General features: G+C 36.3%; 1 protein-coding gene across 1 annotated transcript in view; it reads left to right on the top strand.

Moving 5' to 3' along the window:
- The window catches only part of Faf1 (Fas associated factor 1), a 294340-nt gene that overhangs the window by 186415 nt on the left and 89349 nt on the right, over positions 1-18576 (top strand). Inside the window, exon 13 of the mRNA XM_076935184.1 lies at positions 8144-8298. Within this exon, the coding sequence (XP_076791299.1) occupies positions 8144-8298 (155 nt within the window). The remainder of the gene's footprint in view (positions 1-8143; positions 8299-18576) is intronic.

Raw genomic sequence — 18576 nt, 5'->3', positions numbered from 1 at the left:
TTCTTCACTGAGAAAAAAAAATGGAGACATTTAGAACCTACTACAGACAATCTCTACCATGTATATTAAGTGTATGATGAAGAGTTAGAGTGAGCCAGGGATTTCAGTGCATACCTGTAAGCCTAATATTTAGGGAATGGAAACTTATGAGTTCAAGCCATTCTGAATTACATAGTTTAGCCCTGTCTTACAAAGCAAAATCAAAGGGGGAGGAAGAGAGGGAGGCCTTAAGATATAGCTCAGTGATGGAGCACTTACTTAGCATATATAAGCTCCTGGCTTAACCCTTTCTGTCCTGAAAAAAAGTTATTACAGTTTACTGTACTTAAGCTCAGTTTGTATTTGTAATTCACAATATTAAGCTTTGAAATCTCTCTGCCAAACAATACTTGATGTGTTGTAGTTTAAAATCTACTGAACATATTTACCTACAAATCATTGTAATTCCTTTGATTTTTAGCAAGAATGCATTATTAATATATTTTAATGAGAAATTAATTGTTAATTTAGTTCTTCTCTGATGCAGTTTGCTCATTCCTTTGAATATGGAAATAAATGAAATAGTTGAACTATGGACTGTGAGCTCTTCGCCCTGCTCCTACCCCTGTGGCAGAGGCAGGGGATGTTTGCTACTACTTTTCAAAGTATATAAGTCATATTCATATTATTCTACCTACTTAACAAGCCATTATTTATTAGAGATAATATTAACCCTCTCAAAATATACTCTCAGAATCAGAAAAACTCTGCCTACCTATGTGAGTGTGGCTTGTGGGAGGTATCAGGATCAAGTACAGCCCTGATACTGAACTGGCTGTTTCCTTTCCTCTCCTATGCTTCTTTCTCAAACTTCCCTTGCTCCCTGACACATACCTACATCTCTATAGTTTGTTGTTAAGAGCCAGACATTTGAGCCTCTTATTTCCTTATTTAAAATACTTTAGTCACATGTTGGCCTTAAGCCAAGGTAATTCAGGGCCTGAGTATTAAGTGTGAGCAATTGAAACTGATAAAAACCTATACCTAATAAACCTTTGTCAGCTTATAACAAAAATTTGGCTTTAATTCTCCTCCCCACTCCTCACCCCCTCCTCTACTTTCTATCTTTCATATGACTGCTTCCCCTGTGTGAAACTCAGAAGCATCCTTTTTTAGCATCTGCTTCAGGGGCTGAAAGACAAAGGCATCGTCTTGGCATTTCTTCATTTTAGGTAGCTATTTCCTTTAGGAACTTCTCTTGGTTGGTTCCTGACTATTGCTTTCTGAAATCATCTTTGAGAATTGAACAAGGAAGTGTTTTTCACAGTACAACTTGCATGTGGCTCTCAATCTTATGTGCTTGCTTGCTTGTTTTTTGGCTATTTGTGACAGGGTGTCATGTAACTTGGGCTGACCTTAAACTTGCTATATACTTGAGGCTGGCCATAAATTCTTTCTGCTCCTCCTCAAATCAACTCCCACGTATTGGGATTATAGTCCTTCACCATTCACCATCAGATAGCTCATCATGTAGCTGGTGATCAGAGTTGGAGGAAGGAAATTTTGGAGGGGCTCAAGTAAGGAAAGAGAAGGAAAAAGTGATATAATTATACATTGTTTTAAAACATGTAAATAATAATAAATAAAAATGTGAGCTCTAGAATGGCTTTGAGAGCCATGTGCAGGTTTTATTGGTATCATTAGTGCCCTGATTAAGATAGAGTATATGATAAGTATCCTAACAAAAAAATCCAAACTTGCTAAGGGTTCTTACAGACTGGTATTTGGCACTGATACTTGCCAAACTTCTTTCTTTGATTTTTTTTTCAGTTGTGCTTATAGCCATTGAGTTGCTAATTTATGTCCCATGATGGTTAATATTGTGAACTTGGCATGTTCTACAATCACCTAAGGCACAAGCCTCTGAGAATACCTTTGAGAGATTGTCTAGATCAAGTTTACTGAGGGAGGAAAACCCACTTCATCTGTGGGTGATACTGTTCCATGGGCTAAGGTCCTGGACTGAAGAAAATGGAGGGAATGAGATGAAAGTGAATATTCATCAGTTTCTAGATGGTGAATGAGAATTTCTTTCTCCTATGTCTTGCCACAATGGTGAGCTGTTTGTGTCTCCTATAACTATTAGCTCAAATAAACCCTGTATTCCTTGTACTGCCACTTCTCAAGTTATTTGGTCAGAGCAACAACACAAGTGACTAATTAAACCTCCTTAACTATTACCAGTTGGGAAAAGTAGTGAGTTTCAGTTCTCTAGAGATACATGACATACAAAAGAGAAAAAGTAAGTTTTCTAAGATCCACATAGCTGGTAAGAATTAAAGCTGGAGCCGGGCAGTGGTGGCACATGCCTTTAATCCTAGCACTTGGGAGGCAGAGGCAGGCAGATTTTTGAGTTCGAGGCCAGCCTGGTCTACAGAGTGAGTTCCAGGACAGCCAGGACTACACAGAGAAACCCTGTCTCGAAAAACAAAACAAACAAACAAACAAACAAACAAACAAAAAAAAAAAAAAAAAAAGAAGAAGAAGTAAAGCTGGACTTTGAATCCAGTTTGACTCCTGGCTGCCTTTCCTTTGCTTTTACCATATATTTAACACTGGATGAGGCCATTTAGCATCCACATACAAGAATACCACTGTGGCTTGGAATAGTGGCACACACACTTTTTTTTTTTTTTTGGATATTTTATTTACATTTCAGATGTAAGCCACCCCCCCCCCAGGAACCCCCATCCCATCCCCCCTCCTCCTGCTTCTTTGAGGATATGCCTCCACCCTCCCACTCTCACCTCCCCAGCCATGATTTCCCCCACCCTGGGGAGTCCAGCCTTCACTGGACCAAGGGCTTCCTCACCCACCTGTGCCTGACACTGCAGTCATCCCTACGTATACAGCTTGGAGCCATGGGCCCCTCCCTATGGTGGCACACACTCTTAATTCAAGTTATCTTGGCCCGAGAATCAGGACTTAAAGGTCATCCTCTGTGTAGCAAGTTCAAGGTCAACCTGATCTATATAAAACTGTCTCAGAATATCAGAAAATGGGGCTGAAGAAAGGTCCCAGTCCATACTTGTGTACAGGTTTTATTCACAGCCTGAATTGAACTCTTGAATCCAACAAGGTTGATGGAAAGAACTAAGAGTTGTCCTCTATCCTCTACATAAAGGATGTAGAACATATGCACCTGCTAAACACACGCACAAAGTAATGAATAAGTTAAGTAATTAAAAAGCAAAGACTAAAATAAGGCAGCTGCAAAAGAACATTTTTGGAAACAATTGAGAAAATTTGCTTATGTGTTCTATTTTAGATATTATTGTATCAGTATTAAATTATTTGGTGTAATGAAGGTATAAGCAGATATTTTATTCTATGAGGTGTTTGTATCAATAAATTACTCATCAACTTCAAAAAGGCCACAAGAGTATTCATAGTAATTCAGAAGTGGGAAGGGAACAAAGTCAGATACCATGTTCAATAACAGAAATTATTTAACAATCTCCTTATACTGGAAAAAAATCAGTCAATATTTCTCCAAATTATGTGTCATATTAACATTAAAATTACTGAAAGAACACAGATTATGTATGTCATGGTACTTGAAAACAAGCATTTCAAGTAGTCCTTAGCACACACCCCTCTCCTCCCTCCCTTCTTCCCTCCCTCCCTTTTTTTTTTTATTCTTCAGGGCTTGCCTTGCATTTGATATGTGGTTAAGAATCATCTTGACTTGTGACTCCTGATCCAGTTGTCTCTATTCCTAAATGCTTGAATTATAGACAGCCATACTTGGTTTATGCAGTGGTCAGGATTGAACTCAGGGCATCAGACATGGGAAGCAGTCAATCTACCAGCTGAACCACATCACCAGCTTTTTTCTTTCCATTCTAATGTTCTACAGTTCTGTGACGTTATGTGTTAAAGTTTGATAGCCACTGTAGCCCACAGTCAAGTCACATTGGTTACTGTGAGCTGTTCCAGTTCTGAGCATCAGCCAAATTCCTTTGCTTCTAGATTTGATGGTACTTATATACTGAAGGCATGGCTACCATCCCAGTCTCCGTTGCCAGAAGGAAAAATTCAGAGAGCTGCTTAAAATACAGACTATTTTCATAGCTATCATTTTTCTAGGAATTGCTTTCCAGTGTTGCATGGATAGTTCTGGAATATTTATCTTAATAGTACTTTTATATGTAGTAGCCATTACAGGCTCAGTACAGTAAATAAGCATTTAATGTATTTTATCTAAAATCTTCCCAGTTTGTCTTGCCTCATGGGTTGTAGGTGACAGAACTGAGATTAGACCAGGTTGTTCTGTTGTTTTAAGCCTGGAAGACTTCCTTACAGTGTTACCAAAACTTAGACTACTAAGCAACTGTCAGAGAATAAGTCTATCTTGTTTGCTTTTGGGGCTACCAGACTTCTCTCTTCTCTGCCAAGCTAAAGGGGGGAGGGATTTTCACTTATTGAATATCATCATTTGTTATATAGTATGATGATTGCACATTTATTTCACCCATAGCTCCTCTTCTTCCCAAGTTCTCAAGGGAATTTTGTGATATGCATTTTATGCTCTCAGTGCCTTTCATGGCACTCCATAAATGTTAACAGACCGAATTATGAATGGACTAAAGAAAAAACAAGTTATAATAATGGAAGAACAAAACTTTTCCTTGGGCTTTTTGTGTATACCAGATGTTTTTTCTTCGTGAATGTAGATTTTTGATTACTTTGTAGTTTCTTCCCTCCTAAATTGATTTGCTAAACTCAGTTCTTTCTGGTTGGGTCTATGTCTTGAGCTTAGTAGAAGAATCAGAAGTCTGAGCCTGGAGTTTATCTTTGCCTATAATTTAATCTGATTTTTATGTCCAGATTAAGAGTATGTTCTGCTTATTTACTGTCATTGTAGCAGAGAGGGGAAAAACCACTTGTATTGGAAATTTACCATGTAAGAAAAGCAAGACTAAGAATATTCAACTTCCTCTCTGAAAGCTGCTCTGGGAGTGCCCTGTCCTGAAGGTTCTATTTGGAGACTCTTTTTATCATCTTTCTCACATTCCACTTAGGACTTAAAGTGAGAAGTTTTAAGTGTCTTTTCCCGGCATCTCGTGTTTAACAGTGTCAGGGGTTTGTGTCCCTGGAAGGAAAACTGTTTCTCCAGAGCCTTTTTTCTCCCAGCTTCCCAGTGAAAAGAGGAGCGCAGTGAGCCAGACGCTTTCCACAAAGCATTGGCTCCACAAAGGCAAGATTAAGGGTTTACAGAGAGGTCAATGTGGGTTTTTCTCTAACTAAACACTTTCCTAAAGTTTCCTTGTGGAAAAATAATGAAGTCATCTCAGAGTTTTTAAAGAATTTTTATTTCTTTTTCACCGTCTGCATTCGCTTGTCTTCTCAGCATGGATGTTTAATCTTCCTAGGCTTTGTGAATTGGCCCAAATGAATAAGTGGTGAGCTGTCTCTCTAGGAGCTAGAGGCTTATTCTAAGGGCCTAATCACTGAGTAAACACATCTTTGCCCTCCCTCTCACAAACGCGATAGAATAGTCCAGATTCTAGCACAGTAACCTGGATATTGCAGGGACCCATGCTTTGAAATGCAGAATGCCTGATCCTCCAAAACAGACAGTGCCTGGTCTCCGCCTGCCTCTTTCTTCTTTTTAAAATTAAATATTGCCAAAGAGATGCTTTTTTTATTGCTTGATATTGTGCATTATTAGCGCCTTGGATTTCCAAGTTTAGTTTCAGTCAACACTATCAGCTGCACTATCAGCTGCACTTATAGGGAACTCTGCATGTTGGGTGTCTTAGTAACCTCTTGGGCACGTATATGTTTGGTTTGGGGGAGCATTTAAATTAAATCAGTAAGATACCGATGCAAATCACTAATCTCTTTCCCAAATTCTAAATGTTCCTTTGCAGTGTTCTTGAGAGAAGTAAGCATTTTAATGATTTAGCTATTGCTATTGTTTGATTAAAAATCTGCTGCTTTAAAAACGGACAGCTCTCTTGTTCCCACTCTCATTAAATGTAGTTGCTGAGATACGATCTAGACAAATTAGAGGTTGACATCCCTCTGTCTACTCATCTAGAAAGCTAAAAAGAGGAGCCCTGAATTTGTTAGTACAGCCAGGTTCACGTTTCTTTCTCTGAAGCCAGAGATTCTTGATTCACTTAATAAAAAACAGATTTAGCATTTATCTCTGACATTTGGTGTCTTTTTTGCCAGGGGTCTGTGGTTAAGATCAGTATTGGAGTTTATTTCCTGTAACAGGCTAGGACCTATGCTAGTTGAAAGATTCAAAGAAGACTGAGAGACCCAGTCCCTGCCCTTGAGAGACTTTGTCTAGGGGGGAAGCTTATAAACAATTATAGTACTAATGGGGAGAGCTAGAAGCCAGCCAGAAAAGGAAGCTCTTAACTCTGACTGAGGGAATTAAGGGGAGTTCATAGAAGCATTTGCCTTGAGCCTTTAAAGATGAGTGGAATTTGCCAGATAAGTATCTCTCCAACAATATGTTGATTACAAACTTCCTAGAAGACCAGTTACTGTTATTTGTAGTCCTTATCAAAGGTGAAGAATTCCTTAGTCTGTTCTGTTCATCATTTTATTGCCTATGTGTCCTGCTGGGTCTGACACAAAGGGAATTTCAGCAAATGCTTGTTGAATGAAAGAATAAACGAATTAACACCTAGAATCATGGTAGGATCAGCTGAGCTATTTATAGCCAGACATCCTATCCTTATTCCAGTTACATGCTGTCTCTGAGGCCGTGCTCACTATGTCATGTGAATTCTGCCTCTCTGTTTTACATGAGTACTCCATATGCCTCTTGATTACAGAGTGTCCAATTTCCATGTGACTACTCTAGTAACAGAAAGACTGCTAGACCTGGATTCAGACAATCTAGGTGCTAATTCTAGCTGAATTTCTTACTGACTTCACTGGAAGAAGGGATAAGTCATTTCTAAACTTGAGTTTCCTCATATGCCAATGATAAGAGTATCTGCTTTACAGATACACTCTGGAGATTTATGTAAATAATAATTGTAAAAGTTAGTGTATCCTGTTTATAATAGATGATTTTACAAAATTAGCCTACCTATCTTAGTTATTCTCATCTAATACAAAATTGTGCTTTGAAGAAAGAATTTTCATGATTACGTTTGTATTATTTTTTAATCTAATTTCTTAATCAGTATTGTTCTAAGCATCAGGCTTTGTTAGCCTTTCACCAGCCTGACCCTTCTGTTTAGACACTTTCTTTTGTTGAAAACCCCATACAGCACGTTTTCATTTACTATCATTACACCCTTATGTAATATGAAAAAGATCCCCCGCTTCTTTAAAATCTTTTTTTGGTAGGATTTCACAAAAAATATATCCTTATTATATATATTCCCTGCCATAAATTTTTATCTTTCTTTTTTTCTGATTACTGTGACTGTTCTCAGACTCAGCACTAAAAAGTGAACAAATAGTTCCATGCTTTCTTTGTTGTCATTGTAACACTTAAGACACTGCAAATTATCTCATTTATTTTTACTTTTTAGATTATTTTATGAACTGTCTATGACAGGAGACATTTAAGAAAGCAGGTGTCATTTCTTATAGACTAAATGTTTTTCTGTCTTTTTTTTTTTTCAAAGTGGCAGTTAAGTGGTACACACTCTTTAATGGTACACACGTTAGGAAGTTTCAAATTATCTGTTGAATTAAAATTTAAAAAGTTCATTTTAGACTTTCCAAGTAGAACAGATTTTTCAGGAATTTTGCTGTCTTAGTGAATAGTTTAGACTTAATACAGTATGCATTAAATATGAAGACTGTTAAAAATATTTTATTTATATAAAGTGCAGTTCTGTGGCAATTCTGCTCAAATTAGGCTTGCACATGTTAATAGAAATGTAAGGTTGTGGTCTGTGTCTCTGAAACTATATTCAAGTGTGCTAACCTCTTTAGAGTATAAGGACATAAAATGTATTAAGAGTAGCAGATGCTCTGGGAACCCTGAAGATGAAGTGTGCTTTTAGGGAGTAGCATTTAAGTTGTCTTTGCTGTTCATAGACTCTGATTGAGCCTCTTTTGTATTCTAGAAGTCTTATTTTAGTGGATATTTTAATTGATTGGTCTTTTCTCCTCTTTTCAGAGAAAGCTTCTTGCTATCTACCTCCACCATGATGAAAGTGTACTAACCAACGTGTTCTGCTCACAAATGCTTTGTGCTGAATCCATTGTTTCTTATCTGAGTCAAAATTTTATAACCTGGGCTTGGGATCTGACAAAGGATGCCAACAGAGCAAGGTAATACTGTTATTCACAAATTGTAAGTTTCTATTTTTTTTTTTTAAAAAAAAAAAAGTCCTGCATTTGACTTCTCCTGTCATTATTATGAATGTTTTCCAGCCTCACCATTAAATGTTCTTCCATTATACTTCAGTAGAAAAAAAATCTGTTTCAGCTAACACATACATCTATTACAAATATGAAAATATATTTTATAAAACCCTTCTTAAATTAAAAAAATAACATGAAAAGAAGTATTTTTGTCTTTTAATCTACACCAAGGTAGAGTATATTTCTAGTAAGTTGTTGATTATTTAAAGAAAACTTGTGTTTTTACTATGTTCATAAAGAAGCAGAACAAATGTAATAATAATTCAAGTTTTTTGGGTTTTTGTTTGTTTGTTTGTTTTTAAATAACATCAGTGAAGAAGGCAGACCATCCTGGACTACTCCAGTGGAGTTGGTAATAGCGTTACTCTAGCATATGCTAATTGATCTAATCGCGTTATTGCACACATTCTTTAGCACACAGCCAGCAGGGCATCCATATTCTCCATAGGAGGGAAAAAGCCTTTTCTAGTTGTCAGCATAAAACTTAGTTTGCTGATCATAATATCTGTGGTAAGTAATTCTTCATAATCTGCCTCTCAGAGTATTTTTTTCTGTAATATATTTTATCATGTTTAATTACACTGTGGTCATAACATCCCATCATGCTACTTTGGGTGTGTTAACAGTCATAATCACAGACTTCTAAACAGGGAGGAAGATTAAATTAATCCACTTCAAAGCAGCCCTATCATAGTTCCTTAACAAGCAATTATAGAACAATTAGAAAACATTTGATTTGTCTTTTTATTATTTTATGGCTGGCTAGAGTTTGGATCATTATTCAGACTTAATTTTATATCATCTGAATCTAAAAAGATTCTTCCCTTAACTATGAGGCAAAAAAGTGGTGGAGCAATTTTTTCATCTAATACTTCATTTCTTTAAGCAAATGGTTAGGAAATTTTCTAGGATGACTCGATTCTGCCTTGGAAATGTTCCCTGTTATACATAAATAAAGAACCTTTAGCACCTGTATTTGTTTAAATTAAATCAGGTTATTATTCACACTCAGTTAAAGGTGATGAAAAGCAGTGCCAAAAACAGATAAAAATGCAGCATCGAAGGTCTTTCATGAGGCTAAATATGTAGACCAAGGACTTGGCTAAATCTTTTGCCATTCACTGGCAGTCAGGACTCTCCTCCTTTTCTTTTATCCACAGCTTGATGGAGAAGGAAACACTATTTCTGAACCATCTGTAGTGGCTAAGTTCAGCTGGCTACCTGCTGTCATTTTGTTCTATCCTCCATTTAATTCCTTAGTTCCTTTTATTTTACAATGACAAAAAATAGCAGTGTAGATTCTTTTGAAAAACAGTGTTTGAGGGTTTTTTTTTTTTATGACTAGCAATCAACAGCCATGTAATTGCTTTGTTATGTTTTACTAAAGAAGTCTGTTAAGTAGCACAACTTTGATACACTAGTAATAAGAGTTTGCAGGTTACAGAGACACCTGTGGTGACCAAAGCGACAGAAGCTGCTTATTAGAAAGAGCTAGTACAGCTGTGTCCTATTAACTCCTTATGACACTTAAAAAAAGAAAGAAAGAAAGAAAGAAAGAAAGAAAGAAAGAAAAAGAAAGACTCTGTTTAACTATTTCCCAGTGAATTTCAGGACTGTGAAGTATGACAGGCAGTTTCAATCCACATTTTAAGAAATATAGTATACATTCTTGTCGTAAAAGTAAGAAATGATACTGAAGACTAAAAATAGCAACATCTGGAAATTCAGTTTACTAAACATTGATATAAACTACAAACAGGGCATTGCAATGAAAGAGAATGGAACTGTTTGTGGAGTTTAAGACAGTTACTGTTTTCTCTGTATGAAAGTAGAAGGCAGAGTGCTGTGGCTACTTTTAATGAACAGTCCCATCATTATTATTAAGGCAAATTGGAAAATGCATATTTTATGAATACAAGATAAAAGTTTATCAAAATAGCATATCCCCAAAAACAGCAAAAGTGGATTTCCTTGGATCTATAGAACTGTAAGATAATTAGGTTGATTTACTGCCACAGATTTCTTACTACATATTGTAGTCATTTAAAGAAAATTGTTTAATTCGATTTCCTGCTGCATGATCCTTCTTAGATATTTTATATCACATTTATCCAAAGATGTTTATCAGGAAAAAATGATTGCATCATTTTTTCCCCACTTTTCAATTGTCATTCTCAACTCAGTAAAATATTGCATGTACTAATATTTATTGACCAGTGAGCTATATCCTCAACAGGGTTAGAGCATCAGTTGTATATTACTAGAGAACTGAATTAAGAAATTTACATATGCAAAGATAGAGGGTTCCCCAGATCAGGAGAGTAATGCTATGTTCATGCTATATAACTAGGATTTATTTCTGCCTGCCCACCTGTTCATCTTCCTTCCTGCCTTCCTTTCTTCTTGCTTTCCTGCCTCCTACCTCAGGTAGCCCAAGTTGACATTAAACTCAGTTTTGTGGTGCTGGGTGTTGAACCTAGAGCTTCAAACACACTCAGCAAGCATGCTACCAACTAAGGCCAGTCTTATACTGAGATTTCTTTATAAGATACAGAATATTTGGAAATAAATTCTTGGTAGTTGGTCTGGTCTCATATCAGGCTGTCTTATAAACAATCATATAAATGTAGAGAATCCTACATCTGAACTATTTAGATGGTTCCTTGATAGCTTTATGGAACTACATCTATTGTTACACCTCTAGATATTAATATCCAAAATGACAATCAACATGCTGATCAAATACTGTTCTTACTTAAGAAATATTATAATTAAGTCCAGAGAAATGTCAGTCCTGAAGGAGCTGAAGGGTTTGCAAACCCCACAGGAAGAACAACAATATCAACCAACCAGATCCCCCAGAGCTCCCAGGGACTAAACCACTAACCAAAGAATACACATGGAGGAGCCCATGGCTCCAGCTGCATATGTAGCAGGGCCTTATCTGGCATCAATAGAAGGGGGAGGTCCTTGGTCCTGTGGAGGCTTGATTTCCTCAGTGTAGGGGAATGCAGGGGTAGTGAGGCAGGAGTGGGTGGGTGGATAGGGGAACACACTCATAGAAGCAAGGGAAACGGAATAGTAGAGGGTTTGTGAAGAGGAAAACAGAAAAGGGGAAAACATTTGAAATGTAAACAAATAAAATAACTAATAAAAAAATAAAAAATAAAAGAAATGTCAGTCTTCCAGTCACAATTTGCTATGAACATTATATGTATATAGATGATGAGTGAAAGAAAGATATTGAACCAGATGAGTGCTTTTACAGATATGAGAGAGAGCCACACTAATATAAATTAATTTTCTGATTTGTCTAATTTTTTAATACTTTTTTATTTTGTAAATATTATTTTGTTGTTTTGAGATAGAACTTCATCATATAGCTAAGACTAGCTGCCAGCTCTATCCTCTCTGCCTTTTGGGTGTTGGGTTTATAAGTTCATACCACCACACCTCACTGAAAAATGGATTATTAAACATTTTATAAGTTGTTTTGTATTAATTTGGATTTCTGACACCTAAACTGATGCAAATAACTATTTAGGTAGGACAGTCTATGTCAATACAAAAGAAATTACAATGATTTCTGTATTGAACATGGAACATCCCAAATCTAAACTGAGATACCAAACTTTAGTAACATTGAGTAGCATCTTCTCCCTCACTCAATGTGATCTCCTAGAAAAGCTTGTTTTTATTAAGCATAGTATTTAGGAAATAAATACATGTATCTAATTCCACCTAAAAACTTTGCTTAAATTTCAAGGTTTCTTATTTAAATGTTCTTTTTCAGTTGGAAAGGTCTATAGTCTTGTTGGCTGTAGTCTAGTTGGATCTTTAGAGCCATTTATTTTACAAAAATAAAGAGAAAGTCTGTGGTAGTTGTAGGGGGTGCTAAAAGGTATACTTTCCTAACTGTCCATTTGACTAGAATTCCTGATAGAAATATAAGATATGTATAAGTGAAAGAATTAAACAAGTCCAGGTGTTACTAAACAAGGAAATTTTATAAATCAGTTCCAAATGGATCTAAAAATTCTTGTACTAAATTTATTTTATGTGCTTCAAAATTTTGGCCACATATGTCTGCACCAATGGTGTGACTGGTGGTCATGGAAGTCAGAAGAGATTGTTGGATCCCCTGGAAAAGGAGTTAGGGATGGTTGTGAACCACTATTTGAGTGCTGGGAATCAAATTTTGGTCCTCTTTAAGAGCAACACTTGATCTTAACCACTGAACATAGCCTCATCCCCTAAAACAACTACCTTTACAGCATACAGTACTAGACCTCAAAAATAGTTTGTAAGCAAGGTAGACAACATAAAGTGTGTCCAAAGTGTTTAGAAGTAAATTTCATTGTGAATTTCTGTACCTCAGAGAGTCTCAGAACAACTTGAAAGAGATAATAAAGATAAAATAAAATGCCAATGATTACTCATTCTATTCAAAGATGTGCATGTTAGCATTTCTAGCTTATTTGGTTGCAGATGCAGAAAAGTATACCGCTATTTAAAGCATCATAACTGAGTGTTTGGAGTGGATTCAGTGGCTAAGATAATTGTAGACAGAGGCAGAGGTACCAGTTGATATAAACATGTATGGTCTGAACCAGGCTAAGAATTAACTTCACCCATTTGGGATAGACAGATCCAAAGTTCTTAGTTGTGATTTAATTCAGTATTGGCATATTCTTAGCCAGCAGAGCAAATATCAAGTGTCTCTTTGGATGTGGAGCAACATAAAAATATCATGGAGTCAGCTAATACAATTTTAAAAATATTTTTTATTATAGTACATTTGTGGCGAGTTAATGCTTTGCTGTGGAAGAATGATTACTTAAAATTTAAGAATAGATGTCAACCTCAAGAAGTCTTACAGCTCCCTACCCCACTCCTCTTGCTGCACTCTGGGTTACTGCACTTTCTGTATGTTCCTATAATATCCCTATGATGGCTAATATTAAGAGTATTTATTTTGTTGTATAGTGTTTCCTGTTAGGTTTCCTCCCCTGGGATTCTCTGTCTATAATCTCATTATTTTGCACAATGCCTTTTAAAGAAATAAGTACTATATTGGTAATAAGTAAATAATCTCTTGTAGGTGTGTTAAACAATATAATGGTAAAAGTGCACCACCTTGAGTAATGGTCAAAAAAATTAGACTTGTTGTTGTATCTCTAATTGTATCCTCTTCTCCTGAAGCCACTAATAGGAATAGTAAAACTAAAGCTTTGCTTTCCCTTACAAAATGAACAGTAATTACAACAAAAATGCCCTAACTTAACAGTCTTCTACTGGCCCCAGAAGACCATGCTCATATGTCCCAGGGACATCTGGCAAAGGGCTTGTTTCCCAACCTAGATGAATTCATCTAGTGGTGCCAGGATTCATTTCCTTGGCTTTTATCAAATCTCTGGTATCCCAGAAGCAATTGGTCATTCAAACTGTGCCATTCTGAGATTGCATTGAGCCTCCTACAGTGGTAGTTGCATTAATAAAAGTATTTTGGTCAAGCTTCAAAAATGGCATATTTATCTTGATCAGCCCTTTTTCTGGGAATACTTTTATTCCTACCCATTGTGTTAAAGCTTTTCTTCAACAACATCAACATGTTGGCAGCCAAGTACATGGCTTGAACCTAAAAATGGACACCCCCCCCCCGACAGAGTTATTAAATTTACAGGCTTGCAAGCCAAGGATGGGTAAGATTCTGCACAGAGCCTTACCAACGTAAGACAGAAGTGTATTGCTTTTGATAATGCATATTCCAGGACGGGTAAGGAAGGCATTCTTGTCAGAATGACCTAAGACAGACTCAGTCTTGCTAATGAAATAAAAAAGGGGGAGAGGCAGAGAGCCTTTGGGGCTGCTTGGCAAGAATCTGACATGGGCCAAGGACAAGGAAATAGGCTTCAGGCAGGAATCTGACATTAGGCTAGTACAAAGAAGTAATTTCAGATAGGAATCTAAATCTTAGGCTAGAACAAAGAAGTAATCTCAGGCAGGAATCTAAATATTAGGCTAGAACAGAGAAGTAATTTCAGACAGGAATCTAAATTTTAGGCTAGAACAAGGAAGTGGGCTTCAGACATGAAAATGACCTTAGGCTAGGACAGGGAAGTAGGCTCAAATACTTTGGTCATCCTGATAAGCCCTTAGAAACAGTGATCATGGGAGTGTAATTGGGTTTAATGCCTTGATTGTTCTTTGACTATTTGTGTTTATTGTATTACTTCTGCCTTGACTAATTACATCTAAAGAGCCTCAACCTAGAACTGACCTTAATACATGCATGTAATCAAAATGATATAAAAGCATAAAGAAGGAAGGGGGATAGGATGGAGGTTCTAGGAAGGGGAAATGGGGAAAGGGGATGATATCTGTATTATAAATAAATAAAATATTCAATAGACAAAAGAAAGAAAGATTGGCATACAGGCGGGACTATGAGACCTTGACCCAAGTAAACAAAATATATTAAAACAAAACAAAAACAAAAAAAATAAAAGTAAATGTCTATAGGACAAGAGAATTGGACTGGCCATATGTTGAGTTATATACTGGGGCCACAAGTACCTTTCATCCTAACAGAGGAATTTGCAGAAACTTGAAATAACAAACCCAAAGGCAGAAGTCAATAGAGTTAGGTCTGTGAACACTAATACTGTGTATTAACTATGCATTTCATTTGAGCACTATCTGAATTATCATAAATAAGACACTATAAAGCACTAGCACAGTAAGTATTAGTTTTTCTTGTTTCTGTTAAATCTGTTTGGATACCTGTTTAGTACATGAGAAGAGTGCCATGAAAGACCTCCACTTTGAGAGTGTTCTAGACTGAAGGTGCTTCATTAAGGAAGATTACAACACAGCTGTGTCATAGGTAAAGCACAATGTTAACCAGGAATCTGTGGAGATTAATAGGTATCTCTCCTTCTCATTAGGAGCACCTGAAAGGCATTGCTGGTATACAATACCTAGTTGTAGCAAACATAAAGTCGAGCACTGAGTTTGACTAGGATAGTGCTATTCTGTGACTTATAATAAATTTTAAAAATTAATTTCCTATTTAAGTTCTTGTGTAAAAATATTTTGCACAAAAGAGTAAATGACACATTGTACATTATTTCTAAAGAGTGTTGAAAGTAACTTCAACTAGGAAGTTCTGATAGTGCCTAGGTTACACAGATTGCATGTAACACATACAGACAGCATTGCATTAAATTTTGTATGCACAGTTAATGTAAGTGTTCACAGACGTAAGTCTATTGCCTGTGGATATCAGCTTTTGAACTTCTGCCCCTGGGTTTGTTATTTCAAGTTTCTGCAAACTTCCGCTGTTAGGATGACAGGTACTTGTTAGCCTTAATACTCAAGCGATAGTTTTCCACATTACTTAATCTTTGGCAAGAGTTAATTGACTTAAAGCACTTACCATCAGTAGGTTGTCTTCATCTGTATTTTCCATCTCAGTAATTAGTCATATTCACAGTGGCTTACCCTTAATTCCAAACTCCTTGGTGGTTCATGCCTGGCTGAAGCCTAACTGCTGATGTTACTCTAACTCTGTACTTCCATTTAATCCAGCAGATATAACCCAGGTGCAGAAACTGCATGAAAGACAAGAGGAACGTTAATTTCCAGCTGGTAACCTAGGAGCAAATAAGGGTTCTGCAGAGTTATCTGATAAAACAGATGAATATGTTGTGGTCTATGTACTAAGACTTCCAGAGAGGCGCCATGCCAGACTTCCATATAATTTTCCCAAAACAGCTATATTTCCTTTGTGCAACATTTTCCTTCCAGTACTTTTAAAGGAAGTGTATTGCCATCCTAAACATTCCAGGTCAAAGGCTTAATTAATGCTTTAAAATAAAGGTTCCAAAACACCAGGAGAGTTTGTCATTTTCTCCCTGGTTTGTTTTGTGAAGAGGGAGGAGAGAAGGTGAGGAGGATCCCCTCCTGTTCCATGATTACATCCTGCCCACTCATTTTCTCCTTTTCTCCTCTGCTTTTGATTTTTAGTGGCGGTCTTAACAGAATGTCAAGATCAATTTGCAGCATGGGTTCACTCAAGGTTTGCAGTTCTGCCAGCAGCAATTGTCCCTGCAAACAATGCCGTGTGTTCTTGTAACTTCAGAAGCTTTTAGAAGGATCATGGCAAGGGCAGCATCTAATGACTTTATTAGTATAGGGTTTCAAAATGGGCTCCGTAATTGTTCATATCTCTTTGTCAGCAAGTCATAATTACTGCTCAGCATTGTACAGGAGTGCACTTGTGAGTAGTTTCCTAATAGTACTGAAAGGAAGGAGAAGGGGCAATGGGTGAAAGGTGATGGCCTCTTACTATTAAGAGTAAGCCAGTCTTTATGCAGATGATGGTTAAACCATCTGTAATACATTCTTTACTCTTTAAAAATTTATTATCTTTTAACATATCCTTTGAAGTGATTTAAGATTACCAGTTTACAAGCCATTCTTAGTTCCATTCTCAGTACTACCCACACTACTTCCTAGTCCTACAATTACGACTGCCTGATAGTACATGAATTGTATTGTACTAAGAATATTTATGGTAGGAAAAATCTCATCTGTTCTCCATGCTAATCTAATTACTATTATTCAGGGAATATGCATTTAACTCAAATAGTTATCAGTAGGCAGTGTATGAAAATATAGAATAGGAGAATGCTAGAAAAAAAAAAAACAGTACAAAAGCAATACTATTGAAATGCCAGCATAAAGGTATATCATTGTAAATATATGTTGGTATCAAGTTCTGCTTTTGTCATATAACTTATTACTGAGTTGTTCTGTGTGTTCTTTCTCTTAAGTCCTCTCTGCTTTGAATGCTGTAGATGTACAGAATTGAAATCATCTTCACCTTTTCAACATATGTAAAATCTGAGTGTAATACCACATCTTGGCACCTATGTGATCTGTGGCTAAATCTTACCTCCAATGGCTCCTGTCTTATGTTTTAGAATATATAGAGTCAGAAATAGGATGTCAGTTATTTGGCAGTTTGTGTAGATTTCAAAACTTGAATCATAACTATAACAAATTCTAAAAGCTATTTCTAAAATGAAATATCTCAAAATACATATATCCCATCATGTTCTTTGCTTTCTTTCTAGCTTGAAATTGAAAAGGGATGAGATTATTTTATTAATAATGTCTGTCAATATTAATCTTTTTTGTTGTTAAATTTTTTATTTTTAATAAGTTTTTATTTTTGAAATTATATTTACATCAATTTTCCTTTCCCTCTTCTCTTTCCAACCCCTCTCATTCACACTTTCTTGGTTCTGTCTCTCATTCATGACCTCTTTTTCTTTAAGTACTGTTACACAGACATACACATACATACATTCCTAAGTACATAAAAACAAGTTGCTCAGTCTGTATGATGTATATGATCTTGGGGCTGACCCTTGATACTAGTAACCAATATCAGCTGAGGGTTCTTTTCACTGGAAAGACCATTTTGCCTACTCTCAGCATTCCCCAGTTGCTTAAAGTTCTTTGTCTATGGTTGAGACCTCACAGAATTTTCCCCTTTTATGTTAGTGTGTCCACTTAGGGTATCATCACAACTGGTCAAAATACAGATAACAAGAAATTGTGTGGCCCCCATGTACAAGCCAGAGGAACATCTTTGTACAAGCCAGAGAGGCTACATCCATGAAGCCCCTTATTTGTTTGTTTGTTTGTTTGTTTGAGACTAGGTCTTACTAAAAGTCCTTATAAATTCCTATAGGGCAGGAACTTGTTAATAAAGATCACCAGAGGGCTTGGAACTTGCAGAGATCTGCCTGCCTCTGCTTACCAAGTGCTGAGATTAAATGCATTATGACTCCTAACTTCATTATTAATCAATTTTTATTTATAGTTGTTTCTGAAGGATTTTTACTGATCAAAGGTCCTATATAATTGAAATCAGTAGCATGCATCTCCTCCTCAACAATCATTGGTATTAAGGCAACCAAAAGAGTTATAAAAAGAAACATATTAGTTCAATCAATAAAAATATGTGGAAACTGGCTCCTCTGACATTTTGTCCAGTATTTGCTTGTCAGTCTGCATTGACTATGACTAACAATTTTAATGTCTTAATTTGCCAAATAGTATCATTATCCATGGAAAAGTTCTAATGGAACTTTTGGAAGTTCTGGAATAAGT

This window comes from Arvicanthis niloticus, chromosome 5 (genome assembly GCF_011762505.2).
Source record: "Arvicanthis niloticus isolate mArvNil1 chromosome 5, mArvNil1.pat.X, whole genome shotgun sequence".
Taxonomy (NCBI): Eukaryota; Metazoa; Chordata; class Mammalia; order Rodentia; family Muridae; genus Arvicanthis; species Arvicanthis niloticus.
This window is presented reverse-complemented; position numbering and strand designations above follow the sequence as displayed.